The sequence below is a fragment of the Rattus norvegicus genome, chromosome 2 (assembly GCF_036323735.1).
Source record: "Rattus norvegicus strain BN/NHsdMcwi chromosome 2, GRCr8, whole genome shotgun sequence".
NCBI classification, from domain to species: Eukaryota; Metazoa; Chordata; class Mammalia; order Rodentia; family Muridae; genus Rattus; species Rattus norvegicus.
Window position 1 is genome coordinate 53,333,689 of NC_086020.1, and position 25,382 is coordinate 53,359,070.

At 43.3% G+C, this 25,382-nt stretch overlaps 1 protein-coding gene and 1 long non-coding RNA gene across 2 annotated transcripts in view; one reads left to right on the forward strand and one right to left on the reverse strand.

Annotated features, from left to right (window-relative positions):
• The window catches only part of LOC102547360 (uncharacterized), a 52,570-nt gene that overhangs the window by 6,336 nt on the left and 20,852 nt on the right, over nucleotides 1–25,382 (reverse strand). The window lies entirely within an intron of this gene.
• On the forward strand, nucleotides 383–25,021 carry Ccl28 (C-C motif chemokine ligand 28). The gene is made up of 3 exons (NM_053700.2): nucleotides 383–489; nucleotides 18,452–18,578; nucleotides 23,912–25,021. Exons 1-3 carry the CDS (start codon nucleotides 426–428, stop codon nucleotides 24,126–24,128), a joined length of 408 nt encoding a protein of 135 aa, NP_446152.2. The 5' UTR covers nucleotides 383–425; the 3' UTR covers nucleotides 24,129–25,021.

Here is a 25,382-nt window from a genome sequence, read left to right on the forward strand (position 1 = left end):
GTTTCTATGCAGATTTTTATGACTTATCACCCAAAACTCCCTATTTCAAACCCCTTAAAATTGATTTTAGCAATTATTCTCAACAGACCTGCCCATCAGAATCACCCATGAAGCTACTATGAAATTCAAAAGATACTCCTACCCTAGAACTCTGGGGTGTAGGCTGGCACGTGTTCGTATAGACTGCTTGGATTTTTAATGGTTCCCAAATGGTGCTGATGAATACTACCAACTCATATGGCCACAGCAGGCTGGGAATAGCTGCCAGCCCGGAACCTGGCGTTAAGAAAGAAAGCTGAGAACTTCCCCGGGCGGGGTTACCTGGCCTACTTAAGCTGTTTCTCAGCACCCAAGGACACCTTTAGATTTACTTCCTGATCCCACAGCCTCACCGGTCATTGCCAGATTCAGCTGGTCAGGCGGGAATGCAGCAAGCAGGACTTACCCTCGTGGCTGTGGCTGTGTGTGTGGCCTTTCGAACCTCGGAAGGTGAGTTGGGGCACCAATCACCTGTAGCTCCAATGGAAGAGGGGATACCTCCTAAGCTGGGGCTAGAAGGAATTTCTTCCTATCTTCGGGTAAGACTTTTCCATTGCTCTCTGATCATCTGGTGAACAACACTGGTTCAAGATCAGGAGTTTCTCGGAGGGAAACCCATTACCCTAGAATATTAGTTGGCCGCCTGGTGATGAGCCCTTCCAAGCAGGTGCAACTTTCTGCTAACAGAATACCAGCTTTTCTCAGCTAGAACCTGGGGCAGAACCACTGATCTCCATTTAAACTCCTTAAACAGCTAACCTCTTAACAGGGGCATGCGAGTGTGTGTGTGTGTGTGTGTGTGTGTGTGTGTGTGTGTGTGTGTACACATGTATCTGCATGCACATGTGTGCACATATGGGTCTGCATGTATCTCTCTCTCTGTGTGTGTGTGTGTGTGTGTGTGTGTGTGTGTGTGTGCGCGCGCCTTGTGGGTACCAAACTTCAGTCTAGCTCTTAAAATGGGAAGCATGATCAAGGAAATCGAGCCATATGAAGTGTACTGACGAGAAGTTAGCTTGTGCATTTGTACTGAATATGTGAAGATCATAACTGCATTTAGACTGAAAACAACCTACTCCTGTAGCATTCACTACTGCACCTATGAAACCCTCCTCTACCGCTGAACTACAGAATCTCACTTGGCAGCCCTGGATGGCCTAGAACTTACTATGTATCCTGGACTAGTCTCAAACTCATGACAATCCTCCTGCTTCAGGCTAAATGCTTGGATTACAGGCATGAGCCACCACACCCTGCTAGCACTTAACTAATGAATGGAATATGTACGCTGATGAACTATGACACAAACACTGGCTGCAAGCAAGGAATGCCATCCTGAAGATATACTAGACTATTAATTCCCCAAAGGATTAAAAAAGAAAGAAAGAAAAGAAAAGAGAGGTGCCCTTAGCATATGGAAAGCCACGGATAAGTCTTTCCCAGTCATCTTTTCTTAAGTTGCACCCTAATCAGACTCTGAGTCCAGAAAACAGGTAGGATATAAAGTTTGTTTGGTCTTCTTTTTAAATACACAAGCCAACCTTTCGAAACAAATTTCACAATCACACACACACACACACACACATACACACACACACACACACACCAGATTTACGGCTCCCCTTTGAGGTGAGAGTTGATGGCTAATGGTGGAGCTCGGAGAGCTTGCCTAGCACCCACGAGACCTGGGGTTCAAGCCTCTGCACAGAAAAAAACATCAGACCTGGCCACAGTGGTTCTTCACGTTGGCTACAACTGGTGGCAATAGATGAGCTTCTATCCCTCCCCGGGAGCTGCCTGCATCTTACTAAGTGTGTGCCTCCCGTCAGCATTTACTTGAGAATTTTGATATAGTCCTCCAAGGTGGCCCTGCCCATTGCCCCCAATCTATTTTAACAAGACAAAGAAGGAAGCTTTGCATCTTGTTTTGTAATATCTCTTCAGAGAAATCCACCATTGAGCCGGCGGGACTTTCAGATTTACTGGCTCAGGTTTGAGCCCAGTGTCTGCAGCTCTACCAAATAAAGCTTTTCATACAGTGCTGTGAAATGCAGGTGAGGGCTTGCTTGCAGCTTCCTTCCTACAGGAGAAGGAAAGGGTACGGTGACGGGAGTCGGGGAGGAATGAGAGAGGCTCTGGCGTGCAGCACCTGGTTGGAAAGCACATCTAGTGATGATAATCAGGGAGCTAAGACTGTCAGTATGCGGTTGGCCAGGGCCTGCTGCTATTTAAAATAGGTGATGCTCTGTGTGTGTGTATGTGTGTGTGTGTGTGTGTGTGTGTGTGTGTGTGTGTGTGTGTGTGTGTGTGTATGTGGCTGTGTGTGTGTGTGTGTGTGTATGTGGCTGTGTGTGTGGCTGTGTGTGTGTGTATGTGTGTGGGGGGCTATGTCTGTGTCTCTGTGTGTGTGTCTGTGTATGTCTGTATGTGTCTGTGTCTCTGTGTTTGTGTGTATATCTGTGTGAAAATGCCTTTGTGTGTCTGTCTGTCTGTCCTGTGTCTGTCTGTGGTGGACTGGAGAGATGGGTCAGTAGCTCTTGCAGAGAACTGGATTCCATTTCCGGCATCAACATGTCAGCTTACAGCTGTCTGTAACTACAGGTGTAGGGGATCTGCTACCCTCTTCTGACCGCTTCCGGCACTGAATGCACATGGGTCACACACACACACACACACACAACACAAGCAAACACACATAAACTGATTTTTTTTTTAAATCTAAAACTAGCCAGGTGGAGGGGGTTTACGCCTTTAATCCCAGCACCCAGGAGGCACAGGCAGAGGCAGGAGGATCTCTGTGAGTTTGAGATCAGCGTGGTCTACAGAGCTAGTTTCAGAGCAGCCTGAACTACACAAAGAAACCCTGACTTGAAAAACCAAAATAATAATTATCATAATCATAATAACGAAGGTGTTACTGTGTTAAAATTCATGGAGGTTGAGCTGAGAACAGTTATGGAGCTAAGAGGGCCCAATCCAATTCTTCCATTGCAGGAGGGTGCCCTGTCGTCATAGTACTGATTCTAGATCCAAATGGGGCCAGGGAGAGGGGTGGGGAGAAGCCAAATTGAGCGAGGAAGACACAGCAGTGCAGACAAGATGACAGGTGGCCTTGGCAATTGCAGCAGAGTGGAGGAAGGGACAGGGAAGTGGCCAGTGCCAGTTTGAGACTAGGAAACACATTTTGTCCTTTCGGGAACAATGCTGTTCCATTATCCTGACCGTGTCTCGGATTGTTATCTCGGTGTGATGTTTCAATAACTGGCATTCCCAAAGCGTTCCAAAATAATCAGAAAGCAGGTGACTTCACCCATAACGGAAACCGTGGACTTTGCCCAGAGGCGGAACACACTCTGTGTCTGTCAGTGTGGATGCTGGCTTCAAGAACTTTACAGAGCCCATGAGCATGTCTGAAGTCCACGCCCTTGAATCCCACCATCCACGGTTAGGTTCGCTTAACTGCTTTAAAATATGTATTACATGTGAATCTATGTTTCACAGAGGTCACCATGGAACCATGTGGAGGTCAGAGGAAAGCTGATAGGACTCAGTTCTGTCTGTCTACCATGGGAATCCTGGGTTCAAATTCAGGTCAACTTGAGCAGCAAGTGCCTTTACCCACCGAGGAGCCATCGCACTGACTCCCAGCTGTCCTAACAGTCCTTTGACTCGGGTTGCATTTGTATGCAAAAGATGCAGGCTATGGGATGTAGCTTCATGCATGGGTGGAGCCTACTTCCTCACAGCCGTCAGGGTGTCCCCTGAATCACACAGATACTTGTTATAGACTTGATGTTAAAACAAAACAAGATGCCGACCTTACCAAATCACTTCTAGGAGGAATTACCAAAATAGGTTTGTGTTTGGGAGTTCTTCCATTTCATCGGCAGTGGTTCCTGACAGGTCTGACACAACCGGCCTGGGGACCTGCTTCCCTTCAAGTTCTTATGGGTGTGCCCTGTAGTTAAAACATGTTTGTGTGTTTCTCAATCCTACATCAACATTAGTGTTATATTTTGGTTTCTAAAAGTTGCATCTATTTAATGCAGACACAGGTATGTTTTTCAAACATCCTTTTCTATGTTAAGGACACAGTGTGATAGAATGGCAGCCTTTTGCAAAATGAGTAATATATGGACTCCTCTGAAGGGAAGCCCCTCTTTGTTGTCAGCATCGAGTTTTAAATTATCTTACCGTACTTCATGTATAAACAAAACCAGGTATAATTGTGCACTCTATAAACCACTTTTTAAAAAATATTTATAGATGAGTACACTGTAGCTGTCTTCAGACACATCAGAAGAGGGCATCAGGTCTCATTACAGATGGTTGTGAGCCACCATATGGTTGCTGGGATTTGAACTCAGGACCTCTGGAAGAGCAGTCAGGGCTCTTAACCACTGAACCACTTCCCCATCCCTATAAACCACTTCTATTACAATACCAAAATGTTCAAAATGTAAGGTCAACTACAAAGCCAAGATGACTGCAATATGTTGGCCATTAATCACTACTGTGAACAATCCTTCACCCCTGACAGAGGTGGCTTGAGTGGGGGTCTGATGCACGCACATCCTGCCAGGTAGGGTGTGGCAAGCACTTTTGTCTCGATTATTTGATTGAACAATGATGATGTAACTTGGCCTCCCCTTACTGTCAATGCATTGCGATGTTCAGTCCCTTCTGATTGGACTGGGACAATGATGGTATTAGTGCACCTGCTAACCTCACTGGCATTACCATGAAGCCAGCCAGGTTCAAATGTCCTCAAAGTGCTCTCCTAAGATGATCTTCTGGAAGATGAAAGGTCATTAAGTGACATATTGGATCTCTGGAGAGTTCACAGGTCCTGGGAAAGCACGTGTCAGGCTTTTGCAGAGGTCTAGGAAACCCAATCTGAGAAGTGCTGACACAGAGATGTATGAGCTTTGCTTCCAAGACTAAGGATTCTTTAAGGAAATTGCTTACTCCTCTCCAAACTCATTCCTTTTCTATAAAACAGTATTTCTCTTACCTATATTGTTTGGCATAGTCAGCACTGAGCCACCAGTGCCATGCAGAGATCAGAGGATGACTCTGTGGAGTGGATGTTTTTTTCCTTCCTCTTTAATTTGGGTTCTGGGAATTGAACTCAAGTTGCCAGGCTTAGCTCTTCACTCAATGAGCCATCTCACTGGCCCCTCTTTAAGACACAAAATAATTCAAGCCCCTTCCACTCTCTAGAGTCTATTCTGTAAGTACCGCCTCTTGACACGGGGCAAAGGAAACCTCCCAACCCTTCTTCTTCCTAGTAGTTCAGGTTCCGAAGGTATGCGGGAGGGGATTTAGGCATTGCAACCCTGCGCATCACAAATGAACGAGTCTTTCTGCTACTCAGTAACAGCAGGGGGCATCCTGTGTGACCCGGCCCCACTACGATGAGGTGCATTAGATGGCACATGTTTCTAATTTACTGTCCTAGGCTGACTCTTTCGGTGTGATAAAACATCCTGACCAAAAGCTGCTTGGAGGAGGAAAGAATTTGTCTCCTCTTATATTCCAAGTCCTAGTCTCCCATTAAAGGAGGTCAGGCAGGAATTTAAGACAGGAGTTTGGGAACAGAAACTATGGAGGAGCACTGTTTTACTGGATCACCCACTGTTCTTTATACAGCACAGGGCCACAAACTTAGGGATGATGTCACCCACAGTGGGCTGGGCCCTCTCCCATCAATCATCATTCGAGACAATCTCTCGCAGCCATAGCTCCAGTCAGTCTGACTTAGGCAACCCCTCATTTGAGATTTCCTCTTCCCAGGTGACTGTAGGTTGTTCCATGGTGACACTAAATTGTTACTGAATTACTCTTTTTTCAAAAAAGATTTGTTTAATAATTTTATTTATGTAATATGAGTACACTGCAGCTGTCTTCAGACACACCAGAAGAGAGCATCAGATTCCATTACAGGTGGTTGTAAGCCACCATGTGGTTGTTGGGAATTGAACTCAGGACGTCTGGAAGAGCAGTCAGTGCTCTTAACTGTTGATCCCTCTCTCCAGCCCCTAATTATTCTTAATATATATGTAAACAGTGAATTCATCCAGCAGTTGTATTCTTTACCTTATTTAAGTTAGACCCCAATAACTGCACGGAGAAACCAAGATTTATTTAAAACTCACCTCAATAGCAATTGAATGACCCATCCTTACCTTCTATGCTAATTTGACTCTCCCTCCCAGCCCCATCCCATGATACTTGCATATTATTATTGATCTGGCTCTTTGGACCCTCTTTACACGGTTCCAATCCCTCTAACCTCCTGGTGTATCTGCTCTTTTTCTATCTTTTTCCCTCTGGCTAGCAGATGTCCCACCACATTCCTTATTCTGCCCAGGCCAGCCCAGCCCAGCCATTAGGTGATCAGCATTTACTGACAAGGCAGAGAAAAAATGCTGTACACAAACTTGAGACAGGAGATTCTTGGTGTAAGCATTATAATCCAGTGTCTAGATTGAAACAAGATAAGAGGGCAGAGAAATCAGCAAATCAGCATTTGAATAACCCAAGGGTAAACTTTACACAGCATACAAAACATGCCGACATTAAATATTAACCAGCATGCCAATCACACTCTAAGCACTGTTTATTAACGGACCCTTAGACTTGAGACACTGACGCAATTTAACATCTTTCATATTCTTTGTTGATGCTGTGTTTTATTGACAATGGCATACACATTTTTATTTTGTTTCCTGCGATATGCTTTTTAAACTTTTTTTTTTCTCCTTCTTTTCGGAGCTGGGGACCGAACCCAGGGCCTTGCGGTTGCTAGGCAAGCGCTCTACCACTGAGCCAAATCCCCAACCCACCTTTTTTTCTTTTCTTTTATCTCCCCAACTCCCTGCTTTTTCAGACAGGGCCTCAAGTAGCACAGTCCAGCCTTGACTGGCTATGTAGTCAAAGATGACTTTGAACTACCGATTCTCCTCTTGCCTTCACCACCCAAGTGCTGGGAGTGCATGTGTAGACCACTTTCATTTATTAAGCCAGAGTTTCATTGTGTACTCCAGGCTTTAAACTCAGTCTCCTGGTCCAGCCTTCAGGGCTGAGATCATCGTAGGTGTGTAGCACGTACCCAGTTCACACTGCATTTTTCTTTTACAAAAAACAAAACAAAACAAAAAAAAAAAAACACCAAAAAACAAAAACAAAAAAACTTTTAATTTGTAAGAAAGTTGAAATTATACTAAAATTTAAATAATTTTATCTTGCTAAAAGATGAAAGTCCTCAAATCAGGCTAACTTCTACTTTGTTTCGTTTTGTTTCTTTAGGTCTCTTGTAATACAAGGTAGCCTCAAACTCATGACCCAGTTGAGGCTGGCCTTTTCTTTCTTTATTGAAAAGAATTTTTTTCTGTAATATATTTTGAGCATGGTTTTCCCCTTCTCCAACTCCTCCCAGATCCTCCCCACATCCCCACACACAACTTTATGATCTTTTTCCTCCTCTTATTTTTAAAATAAAATAAAACTAACCCCCCACCCCCACCCCAACACACACACACACACACACACACACACACACACACACACACACACACACACACACAATGGAAAGCAATTGAGTTCATTTTGTATTGGTCAGCTACTCCTGGGCTGGGGCTTACCCTAAAGTGTGGCTAATATACCCATCAAAACTTCACTGGAGAAAATTACTTTTTCCTTTGCCAGTGAATATCAGTTGAAGATAGCTTCTTGGTTAGGATTGGAAGTCTATATCCACTATATTCTAGGCCTCAGCCTTGGGACCCTATGCAGCTTGAACCTATGCAGGCCTGGTTTCTGTTTCCACAGCCTATGATGTCTGTCATACATGCACCAGTCCTGTTATCCGGAAGTCACTGTTCCCTTGGAGTCATCCATAATAGTCTCTGGCTCTTACAGTCTTTCTACTTCCTCTCCTGCAGATCCCTAAGCCTTGTGGAGTTTGAAGGCATCCCACTTAGGGCTGGGGGTTCTAAAATCTGTCATGCCTTGTCCAGTTGTCGATCTCTGTGTTAGTTCCCATCTACTGCAAGAGAAACGAGGCTGGTTTTTGACTCCTGAGCCAGTCTTCACTTTCTGTGTTGGTTAGGGTTTTGTCAACATGAGCCAGGCCCACTAGGAGGAGGGAACTTCAGCAAAGAAAACGCCTCCATCACATTGTATGGACGCAAGTCTTAGGGCATTTTTTTCTAATGATTGATGTGCAGGGGTCCTGCCCACTGTGGGTGGTGTCAGCCTTGAGCAGGGAGTCCTGGGTGCATAAGAAAAAAGGCTGAGTGAGCCATGGGAACAAGTAGTAAGCAATGTTCCTCCACGGCCTGTTTCGGTTCCTGCCCTGACTCCTTCAGTGATGGAGTATGACCTGAGAGCTGTGGACTAAAATAAACCCTTTCTTCCCCAAATTCCTCCTGGTCACAGCATCCCATCCCATCAACAGGGGCCCGGACTGTACATGTTGCAAATGCTGGAATGGCAGGCATCGACTGCTTAGTGCTCCCGTGTGCTGTGTTGCTGAGCTCCAGGGACAACAAAGGAAATGCACAAAACTCACCAACCTACCAGAAGGAACATTTACAAAGCACAGAGAAGGATGACCTTAAAATGTAAAATGTAATGCAAGTGGGCGTAGAACGTCCATCTTTAATCCCAACAGCCAGGAGGCAAAGGCAAGCTGATCTCACCAGTTAGAGGCCAGTCTGGGGTAAATAACGAGTTCCAGGATAGCTGTGGCAACACTGTGAGACCCCCGACTTTAAAAAACTAAAAATTAAAATTTAGGACAGAAGGCTGGGTATGGTCCCAAGTGCAGTGTGCTTAGCACAGACAGGCACCCTTCCCTTAAAAGAAACTAAGGTAAATTTTTAAAAAACAAGTTTTTTAGAACAAAAGGTTAGTGTGGCAATGTTAACATAAAAAACATAACACCAACCAAGCTGGAAAGGAGATAGGAATACAAGAAGAAACACAGGGCACATACCTGATGAGGTAGGTGAGCCGATACTGGCAGAGAAATGTTGGGTTCTGTTTCTACTTAAGTGTGTAAAAAATATATCCCGCTTTAAAAAACAAAAAGGCACTTAAATATGACCGTAGACCATATGACCAATGTTTCCCTGGCTCACCTAAAATTTTTGCACCAAGCTCCCGACTTCGCACCAGGAGTGCACTTGTGCATACAATTCCCAGTGATTTTATTTCAGCCGACACCTCCCTACAGATTCACGGTGATGGAGGCAACGTGTGTGGGTCGTGCAGAATAGAGGCGGCGGCATGGGAGTGCACGTGCGCATCTCCACCCACCTTAGAGCCACTCCTGGGTAGCTCTGCGGCTGCTTTGCGCGGGCTTCCCCGCTAGGAAGCACTTTGGGGGTGCCTGGAAGGTCCGCGGGAATGCAGGGTGTCCCCACAGTAACGAGCGGCACCGTTCCTAGTTGCTGACATCCGACTGTCCTGTCCTCTGGGTTTTCAGCTCTGAGTTTACGAAGCTGCTACTGCCCTCGGCATTCCCTACCCTCCTCTCCAGTTCCAGGGCGGCGGGTTAGGAACCTGAGCAGCACGACAGAGGTGAAGCCAGCACGACAGACAGCCGTAAAGCGTCGCCAAGTCCGTCTTTCTGGTTTCCTCCAACTTAATCGCTCCAGGTTAATGAGACCTCTACTTTGGTTCTCTGAATGTGTTTTAAATAAAAACATCATGAGTTTAATGCATCTTTTAGTGTCTAAGCAAATCAAGGTTATAAATGCTTATTAATTTGAATAGGCACAATTTCTTTGCAAATATCAGTAAGTTTTTGTTGTTGTTTTGGAAACAGTACTGGAGATTGAACCCAGGGCTTTACACACATAGCCAGGCAAGTGGTCTACCACTGAGCTACAGCCCTTCAGTGAGTAATTTAAAATAAATACAAAACATATAAGTATCCAGTAATTTAAAAATAAGTAGGAGGTAAAAATTTTTTCCTCGAACACAAGCCCCAATGTTTTTGGAGATTTTACCAAAAATTGAAACAAACAGTTCTTGTACAGACTTCTCTAAAGAATTAAAAATGAAAAACCAGAGAACGCTGTCCAGTGCATCATTAACATAAATATAACCTTAATACTCATGTGTCCCAAGGATAATATTAGCCAATAAAGGTATTAACTAATTTATGAGCACAGATACAATTTTAAACAATAACAAAACACAAAAGAGTGAATGAAACAAATCAATTAGGACCAAGTATAATTATCCCAGTTGCACAGGGGGAAAAAATCATATTAATTTAAAGATTGTGTATTAATCTCACATGGTCCAAGTACTGTTCTAGGCAGCTAGCAGAGTAGCAGGTTAAATAGGAAAAGGGTGTGTGTGTGTGTGTGTGTGTGTGTGTGTGTGTGTGTGTGTGTCTGCATAGCCCAGACTGGCAATGAGCTTGAGATCACCCTGCCTCTGGTTCCCTGTAGCTCATATATGTAAAAATAATTTCTTTCTTATACGTAAAAAAAATATTTTTACAGGTATATTTTCAAACCATATTCAATGGAGTAAACCTCTGAAACTGTAAGCTAATTAAATGTTTTCCTTTGTAAGAGTTGCTTAGGTCATGATGTCTCTTCACAGCAATAAAACCCTAACTAACCCAGAAGTTGGAACCAGGGCCTGGGGTATTGCTGTGATAGGCCTGGTCGTGCCTTTGTTTGGAGGAATGTGGATTTGGGGACTTCAGACTAGGAAAGCAGTGGGTTGCTAAAGATGCTTTATGGGCCATCATAGCAGGGACATGGAAGGCAGCAGTGCTGAGAGTGATTTGAAGAATTTTAGTATATTACCTAGAGATTGTTCTTGTGATATTTTGTTGAAGAGTGTGTCTACTTTTTGCCTTATCTGAAGGTCTACCTGAAGTTAAAGTGAAGAGATTTAGATTAATTGCATCAACAGAAGAAATCTCAAAACAGCCTAGCATAAACTTAGCCCTATGGTTCACTCTTATGAAGAGCATTTGATCAAACATGGCAAACTGAGAAAGAAAAAAATATAAAATATATGGTTCAAGGGTAAAAGGGACACCAGGATGTGGAATGCAGCTAAGTCCTGTGTCCAAGGAGTTAACAGATTATAGATATTAATTGAAATTAAAGCAGTGGTGACATCAGAGCAAGATCCTGTCTTGTGGAAAGGATGTTGAAAATGAGACCTTGGCACACATTCTAAATTTACTGTGCCTTTGTGGTTTATGACAGTCATATCATGTCAGGTGTTATGACCTGGTTACTGTTGATGTGTTATGAGATTGTAGGAGAGATAGTTATATCCTATTGGGTGTTATTATGACTTGGTTATTGTTTTCATTTAGACATAAGATATGATAGTGTGACAAGGGGTGGATTGTGATGGCTATTCTTAGTTGTCAAATTGACTATATCTGGAATGAACTGCAATCCAGAAATGGAGGGCACACCTATAATCCAGATCCTGAGGCAGGAAAACAGCATGCCTTTGATCCAGAGCTTAAGACCAGAAAACTTTAGAAGCTTTTGATCTGAATCTTGAGGTGGGATAACACAGGTTTTTGATGCGGATCAACACATGCCTTTAATCTAGATCCACTCTTATAATGTTCTTGTGATGAGAAATTGAAGAAAAGCTTAGGTTCAGGCATGGTGGTGCATGCCTTTAATCCCAGCACTCAAGAGACAGAGGCATATACATTAGCCTGGTCTACAGAGCAAATTCCAGGACCACCATGCTTAGGTAGTGAAGGAAACCATGGAAAACAAGAAGCTGGGGAAGATGTGATTAAGAGGGGGCTGGGGGGAGGGGGGCATTTTCCAGCCTCAGCAAACAGCAGAACCTGGCAGCTTCAGCCATGTAGTTTTGACTTTACAATCAAGGATGGAGTCTCCCTCTGTGACTAAGGAATGTGTCCGAGGTGTCCCTGCATGGAGGTTCGGAGCAGCCATTGTGTGAAAGGATTATAGAGTCTCCCTCACAACTAAGGAAGTTACTGAGGCCAGGCATGTGGAAGGAGTGTCCCTGCATGGAGGCCCAGAAAAGCCATTCATACATGTGATGGCACCAAAGTAGGGTAAGCCTAAAAGCTTCAACAATCCTGTGCACGAGGTACTCTGCCTTTGGGGTAGCCTGCTGCTAGTCTTTCCTAGCATTACCTCATACTTCTTCATCCATGGAGTAGTCTACTGCTCTTCCTCAGTGTTTTAGGCCTTAAGTGTCTTGCTTTAGAAGTAGTCCATACTTGGTTTCTTCTCCATACAAGATACTGTTTTGCTAGTAAGCGAGTCACTCCTTGCCCATTGGTTGTTAACTTCCCAGGACTGACCCCGGTGTTTGCTCCTCCTGTCAGCAGGAAGGTCTCACAAATCACTTCTAAAAGAGCATTCTGACCTAGATCTGTTGCGCCATGTCCTCAAAGCTGGCACGGGTAAGCTGGGTCGTGGGTGAAGCTGGAGCAGATGAGCCAGAGGAGGTGGTAGTTCCAGTCTTTGGCTAGTTCACCCTTTACTGTGCTTTAGAGCACGCACGTGAACGACTTTACAAGCCCACTCTGCCACACTTCTCTCAAATTTATATATTTCATCTATTTCCCTTCAGAGGAATCCGAACTACATCAGACAGATCTGTGTTTGTGTAATCTGTGATTGGAACTGTTTGCCCCATGACATTCGGCCTCAAACAACGGTGGCATCAGTATAGTCTTTAGGGAAAGATAAACCCTCCCTAATAGATCATCGGCTCTCCCTACAAAGTAACAGTGTCATCTAAATAAAAAAAACAACAATGTAACTGCAGAATAAGTGACATGTATTTTATCTTTTATTAGCATGTATTAATTGCACAAAATCATGGACGTTATTACATTTTCATACATGTATATACTGTGCTTCCATTGAACCAAGCCCTCAATTAGCATTTTAACTTTCTTCTCGCCTCCTCATCCACATTTCTAGTAGACCCCTTTACCATCTTTTTAAATCTTATGACATTTATCTCCTTTGTATGGGAGAATGGGTGGGTGCACAGATGCCATGGGAGGCAAACGTGGAGGTCAGAAAACACCTTTCAGGGGTTGGGGATTTAGCTCAGTGGTAGAGCCCTTGCCTAGCAAGCCCAAGGCCCTGGGTTCAGTCCCCAGCTCCGAAAAAAAAAAGAAAAGAAAAAAAAAAAGAAAGAAAGAAAACACCTTTCAGAAGGTAGTTCTCTCCTGCCATCACATGGTTCCCAGAGACCAGGCTCAGGTCCTCAGGGTACCAGACATTACCCACTGAGCAAGCTTGGCAGGCCCCTTTATTCACGTCCTTTTCCTCCTAATCCACTCACCTGCTGACGTGCACTGTCTTAATTACCTTTGGTTGCTGTGACCAAGAGCAACTTATAGAAGAAAGAGGGGGCTGATACAGAAAAGAAACCGTGGAGGCAGGCAGTGAAAGCACTAAACTGAGAGACCATGTCCTCAATTACACATGGAAAGCACGTGCATGCATACATACACGTGCACAAACACACAGACACACAGAAAGACAGACAAAAACAGAAAGACAGACAGAGATGGGGGGAGGGAAGGAGGGAAGGGGAGGGAGGGAGGGAGCAAGAGAGAGAGAGAGAGAGAGAGAGAGATTCTCCCACTGGGTACCTGAGCCTATAGGAGACATTTCTATTCATTGCAAGGTAGGACATGGGCACATTTCATAACCTGGGTGTTGCAAATAGTTCCACAATAAACATGGGTGTGCTGAGTATCTGTGGTATGCTGACTTCGGTTCCTTTGGGCACATACCCAGCAATGGTGTAGTTGGAGCACATGGTGGTTCCATTTTTGATTTTTGAGAAACCTGCAGTATCTGTTTTTACAGTGGTTGTACTAAACTGGAATCTCAATGACAATGTATCGGAGTCCCCTTTCCTTTGTATATTTTTTTGGCTCTGATTTGGTTATGGTTTTTCTTTTTGATCACTCTCACTCTGACTGTCATAAGACACAGTCTCATTGTCCCTTTATTTTATATTTCTCCAGTAGCTAAAGATGTGGAAAATTGTTCCCATTTATTTATAGGTTGGTTTTTCCCATCTGGAAAGTGTCTATTGAGTTCATTTGTTAATGGGGTTATTGTTAAATTTTTGGAGTGTTTGGTTTCTTTCAGTTCTGTATATTCTGGATATTCTATGAACAGCTGGCAAAGAGTTGTTCTGAATCTGAGGTCTGTCTCTCCATTGTTTTCCTTTGGCTGTGCAGAAGCTTATAACTTGATGCAATCCTGTCTCTCGGTCTGTGCTGTTATTCCTTGAGCTGAGCTGCTGGAGCAACGATCAGAAACTCATTGCCTATACCTGTGTCTCAAAGTTGACATTTTCCCTCTGTTTCCAATATTATTCTCTTCTTAAGCCTACCGGATACCTCTAAATCTCTCTTATGTAAAATTATGGAGTCGTGACCGAAATCAAAAAAGGTAGTGGAGTGTTTGTTTTGTTTTTTAAATGCTGGCAGGACTTTGCATAAGAGAACCTCTAGGGGGCAGTGTCACGCAACAGAATCTAATCTGTTCATTTTTCACCACCCAACTTCCCATGCGCCTCTTCAGAGCTATTTCTGGTCTTTTGTATTTTGGACCATGTCAAGACATCACTGGTCATAACTGCTAACATATACTAAATATTTCGCTACTTAGTTAATCTCACAGATCAAGTAGTCTCCACATGAACTAATCCTTCTTTCTTTTCTATGAGTAGTGCATCTCAGTTTTATGAAACACATATAGGTAGGTTGATGCCTTTCTGATTTAAGACTATTCCTTGAGTTGATATCAGCACTTGGCTAACTCTTGTTCCTTAACTCACAGGTTTCCCTGTGACTCCTCATTCCTATGCTTCTAAAGGGCACAGGTCATGATTGAGAGTTGATAACAGGGTTTTGAAGTCCTTCATGGCTTCACCCCGGGAGTTCTGTACAGCCATCTAATCAGATTGGTTTTACTGCTCCTGTGGCAACTACTTGGGAAACACAAAAGGAACACTTGTTTAATGGTTTCTGAAGTTTCAGTCTGTCGTCCTCTGTTGATTCTGTGACAAGGCAGAGCATGACTGCAGTGGGACCACATGGCACAGGCCACTCACCTCGTGGCACACAGGAAGTAGAGGACTGGATGCCCTCAGTAACCCACTTCCTCCAGCTAGGTCTCCTCTCCTAAAATGTCCATCACATCCCAAAATAATGCCATCGTCTGGGGACCAACTGTTCAGTACATATGTGAGGGATACTTCCGTCAAACCATAGCTGGGTTCACGGGAAAACTCAGTATTGTGATTTGGGATAGTAGGAGTCTGACTGGGAGAATAAGCAGTTAGAAGAACAAGTGATTTTAGGAAATCAGTGTATTAATAAACATAACCTCAATTAGTGTCTCCACACCAAAATGCATCATTTTAAAACTCAACTAACGGATTTTTAATAAAATCACATTTGTGAATTCTTCATTATGCTAATTATGGTATGTTTTTATCATACTGAAAGGAAATCATGTTCTTGTTAGCAACCATTCCCATCTCTTCCTCCCAGCCTCTGAATCCATGAATCCACGTTTCACCTCATAGATTTGCCTGTTCTGGGCATCCCACATAAACTGGGTTCTGCAGTGTGTGGATGGTTTCTTTCAGCCATGATCCCATAGCATTTTCAGCACATCTCACTGAGCACTTACTTTGTGTTTTGCTAGGGATGGAGACCAGCATTTTCTAATACTAGGCAAGCATTCTATCAATGAGCTCTGCCCAAGACTCATTTAGTAGGTTATAGTAAACCTACTTGGTCCATCCTCCCATTGAGCATCGTAAGGTCAGATATTTCAAGTTGAAAGTCTGCCACATGGTGGCCACTTGAAAAATATTTTCTGGACAAATTGTCTTTCTACTTCTAGAATATCTGGTTGACTCTATGCAACCCCATGTGCCTAGCAAAATGAAAGAAAACCTCTGACTAGACATAGATGACTGGAATCAAGGAAGATCGTGGTGCATGATGGTTTACTCTGGGAAATGATCTTTTTCCTCCTTTGAGAAGTGGAGCTGAGCAGAAGAACAAATGTTTTGTATCATTTGTATAGTTCAAACAGTTATGGACTAGAATGCAGAGTTTACACATTTTTTAAGACATTTAATAGACATTAAATAGACTTACATAGAGATGTAATTAACATATGTTTGAGGATACTTTGTATAACCTATTTTCCTGGGAATATAAAAAATACATTAAATTGAAACGTTCATTCCCTCCCAATTTTTCTCATATATTCATTATGCATTGCAACATATTTTTGATGACATATATGTTTGATTACATGCATTCCCACCACCTTTCACTCCTGCTGCTCTCCATCCTCATCCAAGCTAGAACCCCCTTTCCTTTCATGTCCTTTCCTCCTGTTGAGCATGGTTATGACTCAGTGAGTTTCTTTAGGGTTCTTTATAGAACAGTGAGCACCTTCCTAGTGGCTACCCCATTGAAAAAGGTCTCTTTCTCACCCATTGAGTATGGGTCTTCTGGAAGGGTGGGGCTTTGTGGGCCTCTCCATTCTTATGCAAATGGACTTTCTCAAGAAGGTCTTACGCTTTTCTCTGCACTGTAGACTTTAGAATCTGTGAGTATCTATGTCTAGCACATCCTTTCCTGCTTTTGGATGATGTTCTACTGTTTATTTAGCTATTGGCGGGCATTTTGGGTAAGTTCTTGGAGGTCTTTCACTTTTACTGTAGCTGCCTATTGAGACAAGCCTTTCTTGCAGCGGCTTAGTGATATACTACAAGTTAAGGTTTGTTGTATTATTTTCTTTATTGGAGATATTTTTTAGTTTCCATTATTATTTCTTTCATATCTCAAAAGTTATTCAAGTGTGTGTTGTTAAATCTTCTTGTATTTATCCGTTTTCTTGTTTGGTCCCTAGGACCATCATGGGGGAAGGAGAGAAACATCCCTCAGAAGTGTAGCTAATTACCTGGGCCAGTGGGATTGTACTCTAAGAATTAAGTTCCAAATTGCCTTTACTACACACTAGAGTAGAGGGGTATAATATTTCGCTTATTTTTGCATCTTCCATTGACTAAAATTATGTTGGAACTGGTCTAATTGATTAAAAAAAGTATTTCATTTTATGATCAAGTGAGCAATGAGTAAACAAGTAAATTAATGGTAACGCATATTTGACGCTTAGAAATTAGTCATGCAACATTTAAAATTTCATAGTAAGTTGCTTTTCTCCCCAAGAGCTTCTGGTAGGCCTGGTCCTTTCATGTGCGTTAGACACAGACACTCAGATCTTCCCTTTTCCACAGTCTACTGCTTCGAGAGACGCCGTAGAGAGGCCTGCCCGCTGCATCTAACTGTTGATTCATTCAGAAGGTCACTTCTGTCTCATCTGGGGGCTGACACCTGCACCCCTGTTCGCTGTGATTTCTAACTCTGTTTTGTGCTCATTATCTAGTTGGTGAGATGGTGTGTGTATGTGTGTGTGTGTGTGTGTGTGTGTGTGTGTGTGTGTGTGTGTGTTAAGAATTCGCAGCGATTTTAATATGAGGAATGCATTTTCATATTTGTGCTGTGTCAAATGCCTCCTAACTTGACAGTATAAGCTCATATACTGGTGGCATAAGTCACCTCCCACCAGTTCATATGTCTTCATTTTACCGCAAGATGGACTTTCTCAATCTTTATCACACAGTGATCTCTTCTCACAAAAGCTCAGCCTCCTTAGGTTGTCACCTGAGGCCTGAGCAATGCTGGCTCAGCATTCCCTGAGTCGTATTTGCCAACATTAATCTTGCCCAGCTACTCGGTTCACAAAAGGCACCCCAAACTGTGTCATGCGCTTTGGTCTCAGAAATTTTTTAAATTTGTTTTGGTTTTTTTAGACAGAATCTCACTACGTAGCCCAGGCTGACCTGGTTTCCAAATGCTGGGATTACAGTGTGTGCCACTGTGCCTCTTGTTGTTTTGGTGGTGCTGGAATCTGAATTGGTGAGCTCGTGCATGCTGGGCAGGCCAAGCCTTTCTAACAGAAAACATTAAGCCTTCACCCGAGGCCCATGAGGCCTCTTTTTCAAGATGAACTGCATGGGACACCATTGACGGAACCCTTTCCATCCTCGAGTGCATCCCTGTCGGCATCCCTGGCGCAGCCTTTTCTGCCTCCCACCTCTTTTGTTATTATGCCCAGATTCCCATGTTTTCTCTTACAATGCAGCTTACGTTCTAGAAGGCAGAGACATGTCCTGTCCTTGTCTACACTCACGAAAGCGGAGGAGTGCTTGCTTGAGGAGATTTACCGTCTGTTTCCCCGAACCCTGAGGATGAGGGCGTCCTAGTGTCCTGCGGTCGGTGACGTAAGCGTTCCCTTTCTTGTAGCCATACTTCCCATAGCTTCCAGCTGTTGCACTGAAGTTTCTCATCATATTCCCAGAAGACTTCTGGAAAGAGTGAATTCGTGCAGCATCCAGAGAGCTGATGGGGACTGTGACCTGGCTGCTGTCATGTGAGTGCCCCCAGCAAGGACATGGAAAACCCAAGTGACATGTCCTCAGTCACCAGAGATCATTCGTAACCTTACTGCAAAAGAGCAATCAGAAGGGACACTGTCACATGTCACGGGGTTACACTGTGACTTTGCTCAGGCAGGAGACAGCTGCTGACCCTTTTACACTCTGAATTCAAGAGGAATTTACAAGATATGAAACGTACTTGTTCCAGGACCCAATGCAATCTAATTACAGACGCTCTCCTCTACTTTAGATTTTAGTGTGTTAGTTTATTTAGTTCATGGTGAACCTCCAGTCCTCATAGCCCTTCCACTGCCCCTCACCCCACCTCACCCCCAGCCCCAACCCCCAGACCCCCCCCCCCCATTGGAGGCCAACAACAACAACATAAGAGGAAAGCAGAATTTACTTTGCTGTCAGGCAGAAAAGCCAGTGGGTGAGATTACAGAGCTTAGTGGGGGGTGGGGTAGTGGATGAGGGACGGGCACCCCTTTCATCCCAGTGGGAGGCAGAAGCAGGAAGATCTTTGTGAGTGCAAGGCCAGCCTGGTCTACAGAGTTAGTTCCAGGACAGCTAGGGATACACAGAGAAACCCTATCTCAAAAAAGACAAATGGAAAAAAGATTACACAGTTCATTTGCTATGCTCTGGTATTGCCAGCAAATGGCAGAAATGGGATTCCATGCAGCTCTCTTGCTTAAGAACTCTATACATCTCCCATGGTCATTGAAAAGAGAGAGTGAAGCTCACCATATCCTGTTTTTCCAAGGTCAGGTATGGGGACAGGGGCATATGCCTGTAAGCCTAGCATTCAGAAGGGTCAGGCAGATGGGTCACCAGTTCAAGGTCAGCCTGTCACATAGTGATACAGTTCATCTCGACAAAAACAAATCTTATCCTCTAAAACTCTTATAGTAGATGTGAGTTATCTCCCTGGTGTGCTGAGTTTAACACTGCTTATACATCTGGGTGATGCTAATGAGCCGTTTGATATTCTTTCCTTTGGAATATAAAATATTGGAATATAAGATACACCACTGCTTATGCCCAAGCTCCTGAGACACCCAAGAACCTCTGTGTTTCTAGTAACAAATCTGACAAACATTTACTTAGAGAATGATTATGTACCAAGCAACCATGAACTGAAGCTACACCAGAGACCCAGTGGTATCTGGTTTTCTTCAGTCTCTAAGAGACTTTATCCAGTTGCGTTCTACTCACCCATAGAATAAACTAATATAGTCTGGCAGTTTAAATCACTTCTACAATTACACACACACACACACACACACACACACACACACACACACACACTTGTTTTCCAGAGAAAGGGGAATACAGTGCTTAGCGTGTGTCACATGCCTGGTCATTATTTTATTTTTACAAGAATGAGATAATGAATGTTGATAATTTTATGCATCGTTTCAGAGATGCCCACTCACTACAGAAGTTAAGAAACCTTTATCCAAGACAAAGGATTCTTAAAATGACAGAGCAAGAGTGTATAAGCTATTCGTTGACAGACAACCTTCAGGTTAGGGGCATCAATTCCTTGACGTTTTTATGTTATGTAAACATGTCCCTTGGGAGAAGGTCTGCTCCACGGGTTTTGTAAGATTCCCGAAGCAGTCAGGGGTCTATATTAAGTTCTAAAACCACACTTGGGGTTAAATGCTCAGGAGCAGACAATTATTTGTCCAAGATTAAGTAATCTCAAGTGTCTATAATGGGAATAAGAGGGTGGAGAGGTGGAGAATTCTCTCAGTATCTCCTCAGTTTACACACTACCCTGGATGATGCATCAGCAGAGATAGTTTAATCATTGGAAACCAGCATAATCTGTGACTGGAAGTCCAGGGCATATACTATAAGGTGGCTTCTTCTAAGGGGTACTTCAAGTTCCTAACATTTGGACAATCTCTGTGCCATAGTTTGAATATAATAGGACTCGTACTGCTTATTACAGAATGACTGATCTGCAGCTATTGCCACTATTCTGGGAGGTTTGATAAACTCTAGAAGGTGGGGCCTACTAGAGATAGGGCCTGGTGGGAGGAAGTGCATCACTAGGTCCTGCTTCCTGTCCTTACAATGTGAAAAACCCCTTTACCACATCGTCCCACTGTCACAGTGTTGTCATCAAATGCTTAGAGCCAATCAATTATGGATTGAACCCTCTGAGACCATGACAGCCCCCCCTCCTAAATCTCTCCTTTAAACAGTCCTCTAAAACTAATATAGTACACCTGATGGAAATTCTACCAGTGTTTTATTTAATCTTAATAAATATCATTGGTAATAGCAAATCAAAAATTAATAGGTCAACAAATTAATAGATGACAACAGCTTGAGTCATCTATACTATTGAACTAAATTACCAAGCCTGTTCTGGCTGCTCTGAGAAACTAAAGTTCCCACTGCTCACCTCAAGCCCTTCCACATCAGTGACATGCACATCTATCATTGCAGCCTAAGGGAGGCCTAAGAACACTGACAAGGAAGTCCCAGCTAGAATTAGAAAAATAGAAAAAGTATCTGTGAGTATTTCAGAGACAGCTTGTTGGGATTACCAGAGAATATCATAGGTAATAGGATTTCAGTTTGCAGGGGGAGGTGGTTCATGGATGTCAAGATCTCAGAGGCATTGAACAAAAATGGTGTAAGCCCTCTGTGTTACTTTTATACCTCTCTGATCGAACCCTAACAGAAACAACGTGATGGAGGGAAAGTTTATTCAGCTGACGGTTTCTAAGTGTCCAGTCCATGGTGGAAGGCTGTGTGGGGCGGAGGCTCTTCATATCATAGTGGACCAGGAGGTGGAGAGTATGGCCAGAATAATTTAACCATGGAGGTCCTGCCCCCCAAATGTCACACAGCATCCCCAACCAGGACCACAGTCTGGGCGCAGACATTTAAAACAGCCCGTGAGGAACATTTCAGATTCAAACCATAACACCCTCACTTTGATGAGGAAACATATGATTAAAGGATTAACCTTCAGTTTTTGAAAGTATTAGCTTTTAATTAAAGAGAAATTATGGATCCAATCATTGTTCAAATCTGTAAATTGAACTCTGTGCTGATAAGACAGTTGAAAAATACAGGGCAGCTGTGATTTGGTTTCAGAGTTAAGTTTTGTATCTTTTAGTGAGAAATTACAGGGAGATCCTGTCTGTTACGTTTTCTAATACTGAATAGAAGTATTATTTTCAAATCATTTCACTCCGGAGCACATCTGCACTCCTAAATGTACATACAGGCTTTATGACTTGAGATCAGTGTTTAAGACACAGAAAACATTGCTTGTATTTCAAATGTAACTCACAAGCATCTTATCAGCTACGATTGATATTAATTAATAGAACTCAAACATCCATGAGCTTACTAGACTCTTCCCTTGCATTTTCTGCCTGGAAATAAATCCCTTGTTTCTGGCCCTGTGAAAGATCCTTGTGCGTTTTTGAGCTCCGAGACAGCAGTTTGCTGTTTGTACCCGTCTACAGCGACTTCATTAAGACGCTTCCAGAAACACAATAGAAAGCGCTTGTCCTTGGCAGGGTTGAGGCTTCCTGCACTTCAGACATTATGAGTGAAAAATCTGTTCGTTGTTGTTTTCCTCAATGAAGCCATTGAGGTTAGAACTTCTCAGAAATAAATTTGAAATGCTGCTCTGAGGAAAGGAGGGAGAAATGAATTTTAGGGAATGAACCCAGGTATAGCCTTCACAGCAGGAGAGCAGGGTCAGGGGCTCTTTACATAGCCCTGGCCGTCCTGGACCACACTAGCTTTGAACTCACAGAGATCCTTCTGCCTTTGCCTCTTAAACGCTGGGATTAAAGGCATGTACCACCATGCCCTGCCCACGGTAAGTACCCTCCCTGGGTAAGAATCAGAAGGTCTCCCTGGTTTCTGACCCAGAAATTCAGTGAAGTTCGCTGGTGCCTGTTAGGGATTGTGAAACCGGGGGTGTCTGCAGGACTGTGGGGGAAGCTACCTACTCTCTCAGTGTAGCCCCATCTTTTAATCACTAACAAAAGAGCAACAGAATGCAGCTGAGCTTCAGTCCGTTCTACACCTGAGGATTCTAAGCCCCTTCACAGAGTCGGAAGCAAAGCGTGGCCTTACCAGGCTGGCCAGAAGACAGGCTTCCGCGTGGTTGCCTGTGCCTTTAGCTCCCTCCCACACAGTTACTGCCTCCCGTGGCTTCTCCGAGTTTCTCTCCTTTGGGAATGTAGGAAGAAGCTGCATCCCCCACCCCACCCCCCAGCTCAGCACTGCTACAGTCAGGTTTTTCCCCACAAGAACAAAGCAGCGGGCTGCTGAGAATCAGCATTGGTTCAGAAGCCATCTCCCTCCATGCACAGCATAGAGAATATGCGGTCTTCTACCTCAGGCTGGATGCTAAAGCCCACCCACACCTTCCACATTCTCCTCCCCTGTTGATTCCACACATTGTCTCACAATGACTTCTCTTAGGGGAAATGGTAACCTATTCCCTGCCTCTCACTTCATCTTAATAGAACTACGTTATATTAAGTTTTATTGGACACCAAAATATTTTAGTATATTTTACTATTGGCCAAAATTGACTTCATATCTGTAACAAGTTAGTGAGTTTCTACTATACATAAGGGCTTTTTAAAATTAAATCTAGATTATTGCTCCGTCAAGATGTAATGTCGCTTCAGTGGGAGAAATAAATCAATTACTAGAACAAAAGGCATGGGAAATTAAGGAACAGCAGAGGCAGAGCACGAGTGCAGACTCACAGGGAAGAAAGAGGGGGGTCCTTGAGTGCAGCCGAGAGGGTCCAGACAAGGGTGCAGGGGATGGACAGTAAGGATGAATTGGTTTTATTGGAAGAAGCTTACACATGGAAGCGAATTATTTTACTTGAGTCTGTTATTGGCTTCTTTTTCTTCCTCTTTTTTCCCCTTCTCTTTTCCCTTTCTCTTCCTCTTTATCCAATTTCCCCTTACCTCATCTCCAGTTTAATACTTTCTGCTGACATCTGGGGACAATGGGAACAATGTCTATAAAGTAAGGATTTATCCTCTTGGTGTTCAATTTGAAGTTACTGTGAATGCAATGTCCAAAAAGTGGGGGCTACCTACGAGTCACTAGTTCTTTTGTGTATTTGTAATTCTTTTGTTTTTGTTATTTAAGGCAGGATTTCTCTATGTAGCTCTGGCTGTCCTGGAAGTCACTGTAGACCAGTCTGGCCCGGTTTTAGAGACCCACCTGCCTCTGCCTTAAAGATGTGTGTCACTACACCTGGTTTGTATTTGTATTTTCTGTGAAGATTCATTTTTTTCCATTTTCTTGGCAGCCTTCATGTTAAACGTAGAAGAATCTGCGTCAGCCCGCACAATCCAACTTTGAAGCGGTGGATGAGCGCCTCAGAGATGAAGAATGGCAAAGAAAATCTCTGCCCCAGAAAGAAACAAGACAGTGGGAAGGACAGAAAAGGGCACACCCCGAGAAAGCACGGAAAACACGGAACACGCAGAATACATGGGACACACGGCCACGAAGCCCCTCGTTAGAACAGACGCATGGACCTACAGTGAACTCAAGTGAACTGGCCCAGACTTGGTTATAAATTTCTCAGCTGAATCTTCCTATTGACACCTAAAGGTGTTTTGCTTTGTTTTGTTAATGAGTAACCACAGCTAAGTCTGTAAGCACTGGGTATGCTCAATCCCAGCACCAAAAGCAAAACAAACAAAACTGAAGCTATCCTCAGATTTTGTCTAGAAGGATAGCATTCTTCTGTTCAACTCTGGCACACCTTTGAAAGGCAATCCTTGTATACCCAGCATCATCCAAGTGCAGGATAAATGCCAAAGAAAACAACACTGAATTTAAAATTGTAGTAAAATACAATAATGTGAAATCAAAGCACAGTCACAAATTTTAAATTTATTTTGTATGCTATATTTTAAAATCTGGTTGCTATGGTTTGAGTAAGTGTCCTCAAAGGCCTGTGTGTATTTTTTTAAGATTTGTTTATTTTACGCATATGAGTACACTCTTGCTGTCTTCAGACACATCAGAAGAGGGCATCAGATCCCATTACAGATGGCTGTGAGCCACCAAGCAGTTGCTGGGACTTGAACTCATGACCTCTGGAAGAGCAGTCAGTGCTCTTAAGCACTGAGCCATCTCTCCAGCCCACAATGTCTGTGTATTGAAGGCTTGCTTGTTCTTCATCCTGTGGTGCTCCTGGGAAGCAGTGGGAAATTTGAAATGTGGAGTCTAGTGGAACAAACTTGGGTCCCCGGGGGTGTGTCCTGTCTTTGTTTCATACCACCAAGAAGGAAGCAGCTTCTTTAGTATTGTATTTCCACCACAAAATATTCTGTCTGCCACAGGCCCAGTGGATCATGGACTGAAACCTCTAAAACTGAGAGCCAAAATAAACCTTTCTGCTTTTTAAGTTGATTTGTCTTAAGTATTTGTTACAGAAACAGAGGGTGAATGCAAGAGTTTTATTGTGATGTAAATAGCCAATGAGATTATCAAAATAAAAAAAGCTCCTAGAGACTACCATGTGTACTTAGTAAAATGCCAGTTTTATTATACTATGTACAATATCGTATTGTAAGTACTGTTACTACACCGTAAGTTACCTAAACTACTAGTCACCCAGGTTAACCTGTAAGCCTTTTGTAAAAAAAATCTATTCTTTATTAAAAACTATGCAATTTATTATAAATTGTTTTCATGGTTGTTTTTTAAAAACAAAAGAACTCAATTTATTGCACACTCTTCCTTGATTAATGTCTTTGAGGCCTTTT

Excerpts from the sequence above, each read along its gene's own strand:
- Ccl28 (NM_053700.2), top strand. The coding sequence starts at position 426 with ATGCAGCAAGCAGGACTTACCCTCGTGGCTGTGGCTGTGTGTGTGGCC. Across the intron at positions 490-18,451 it reads GGCCTTTCGAACCTCGGAAG|CCATACTTCCCATAGCTTCC; the intron begins GTGAGTTGGGGC and ends CCTTTCTTGTAG. Across the intron at positions 18,579-23,911 it reads TGTGACCTGGCTGCTGTCAT|CCTTCATGTTAAACGTAGAA; the intron begins GTGAGTGCCCCC and ends TTTTCTTGGCAG.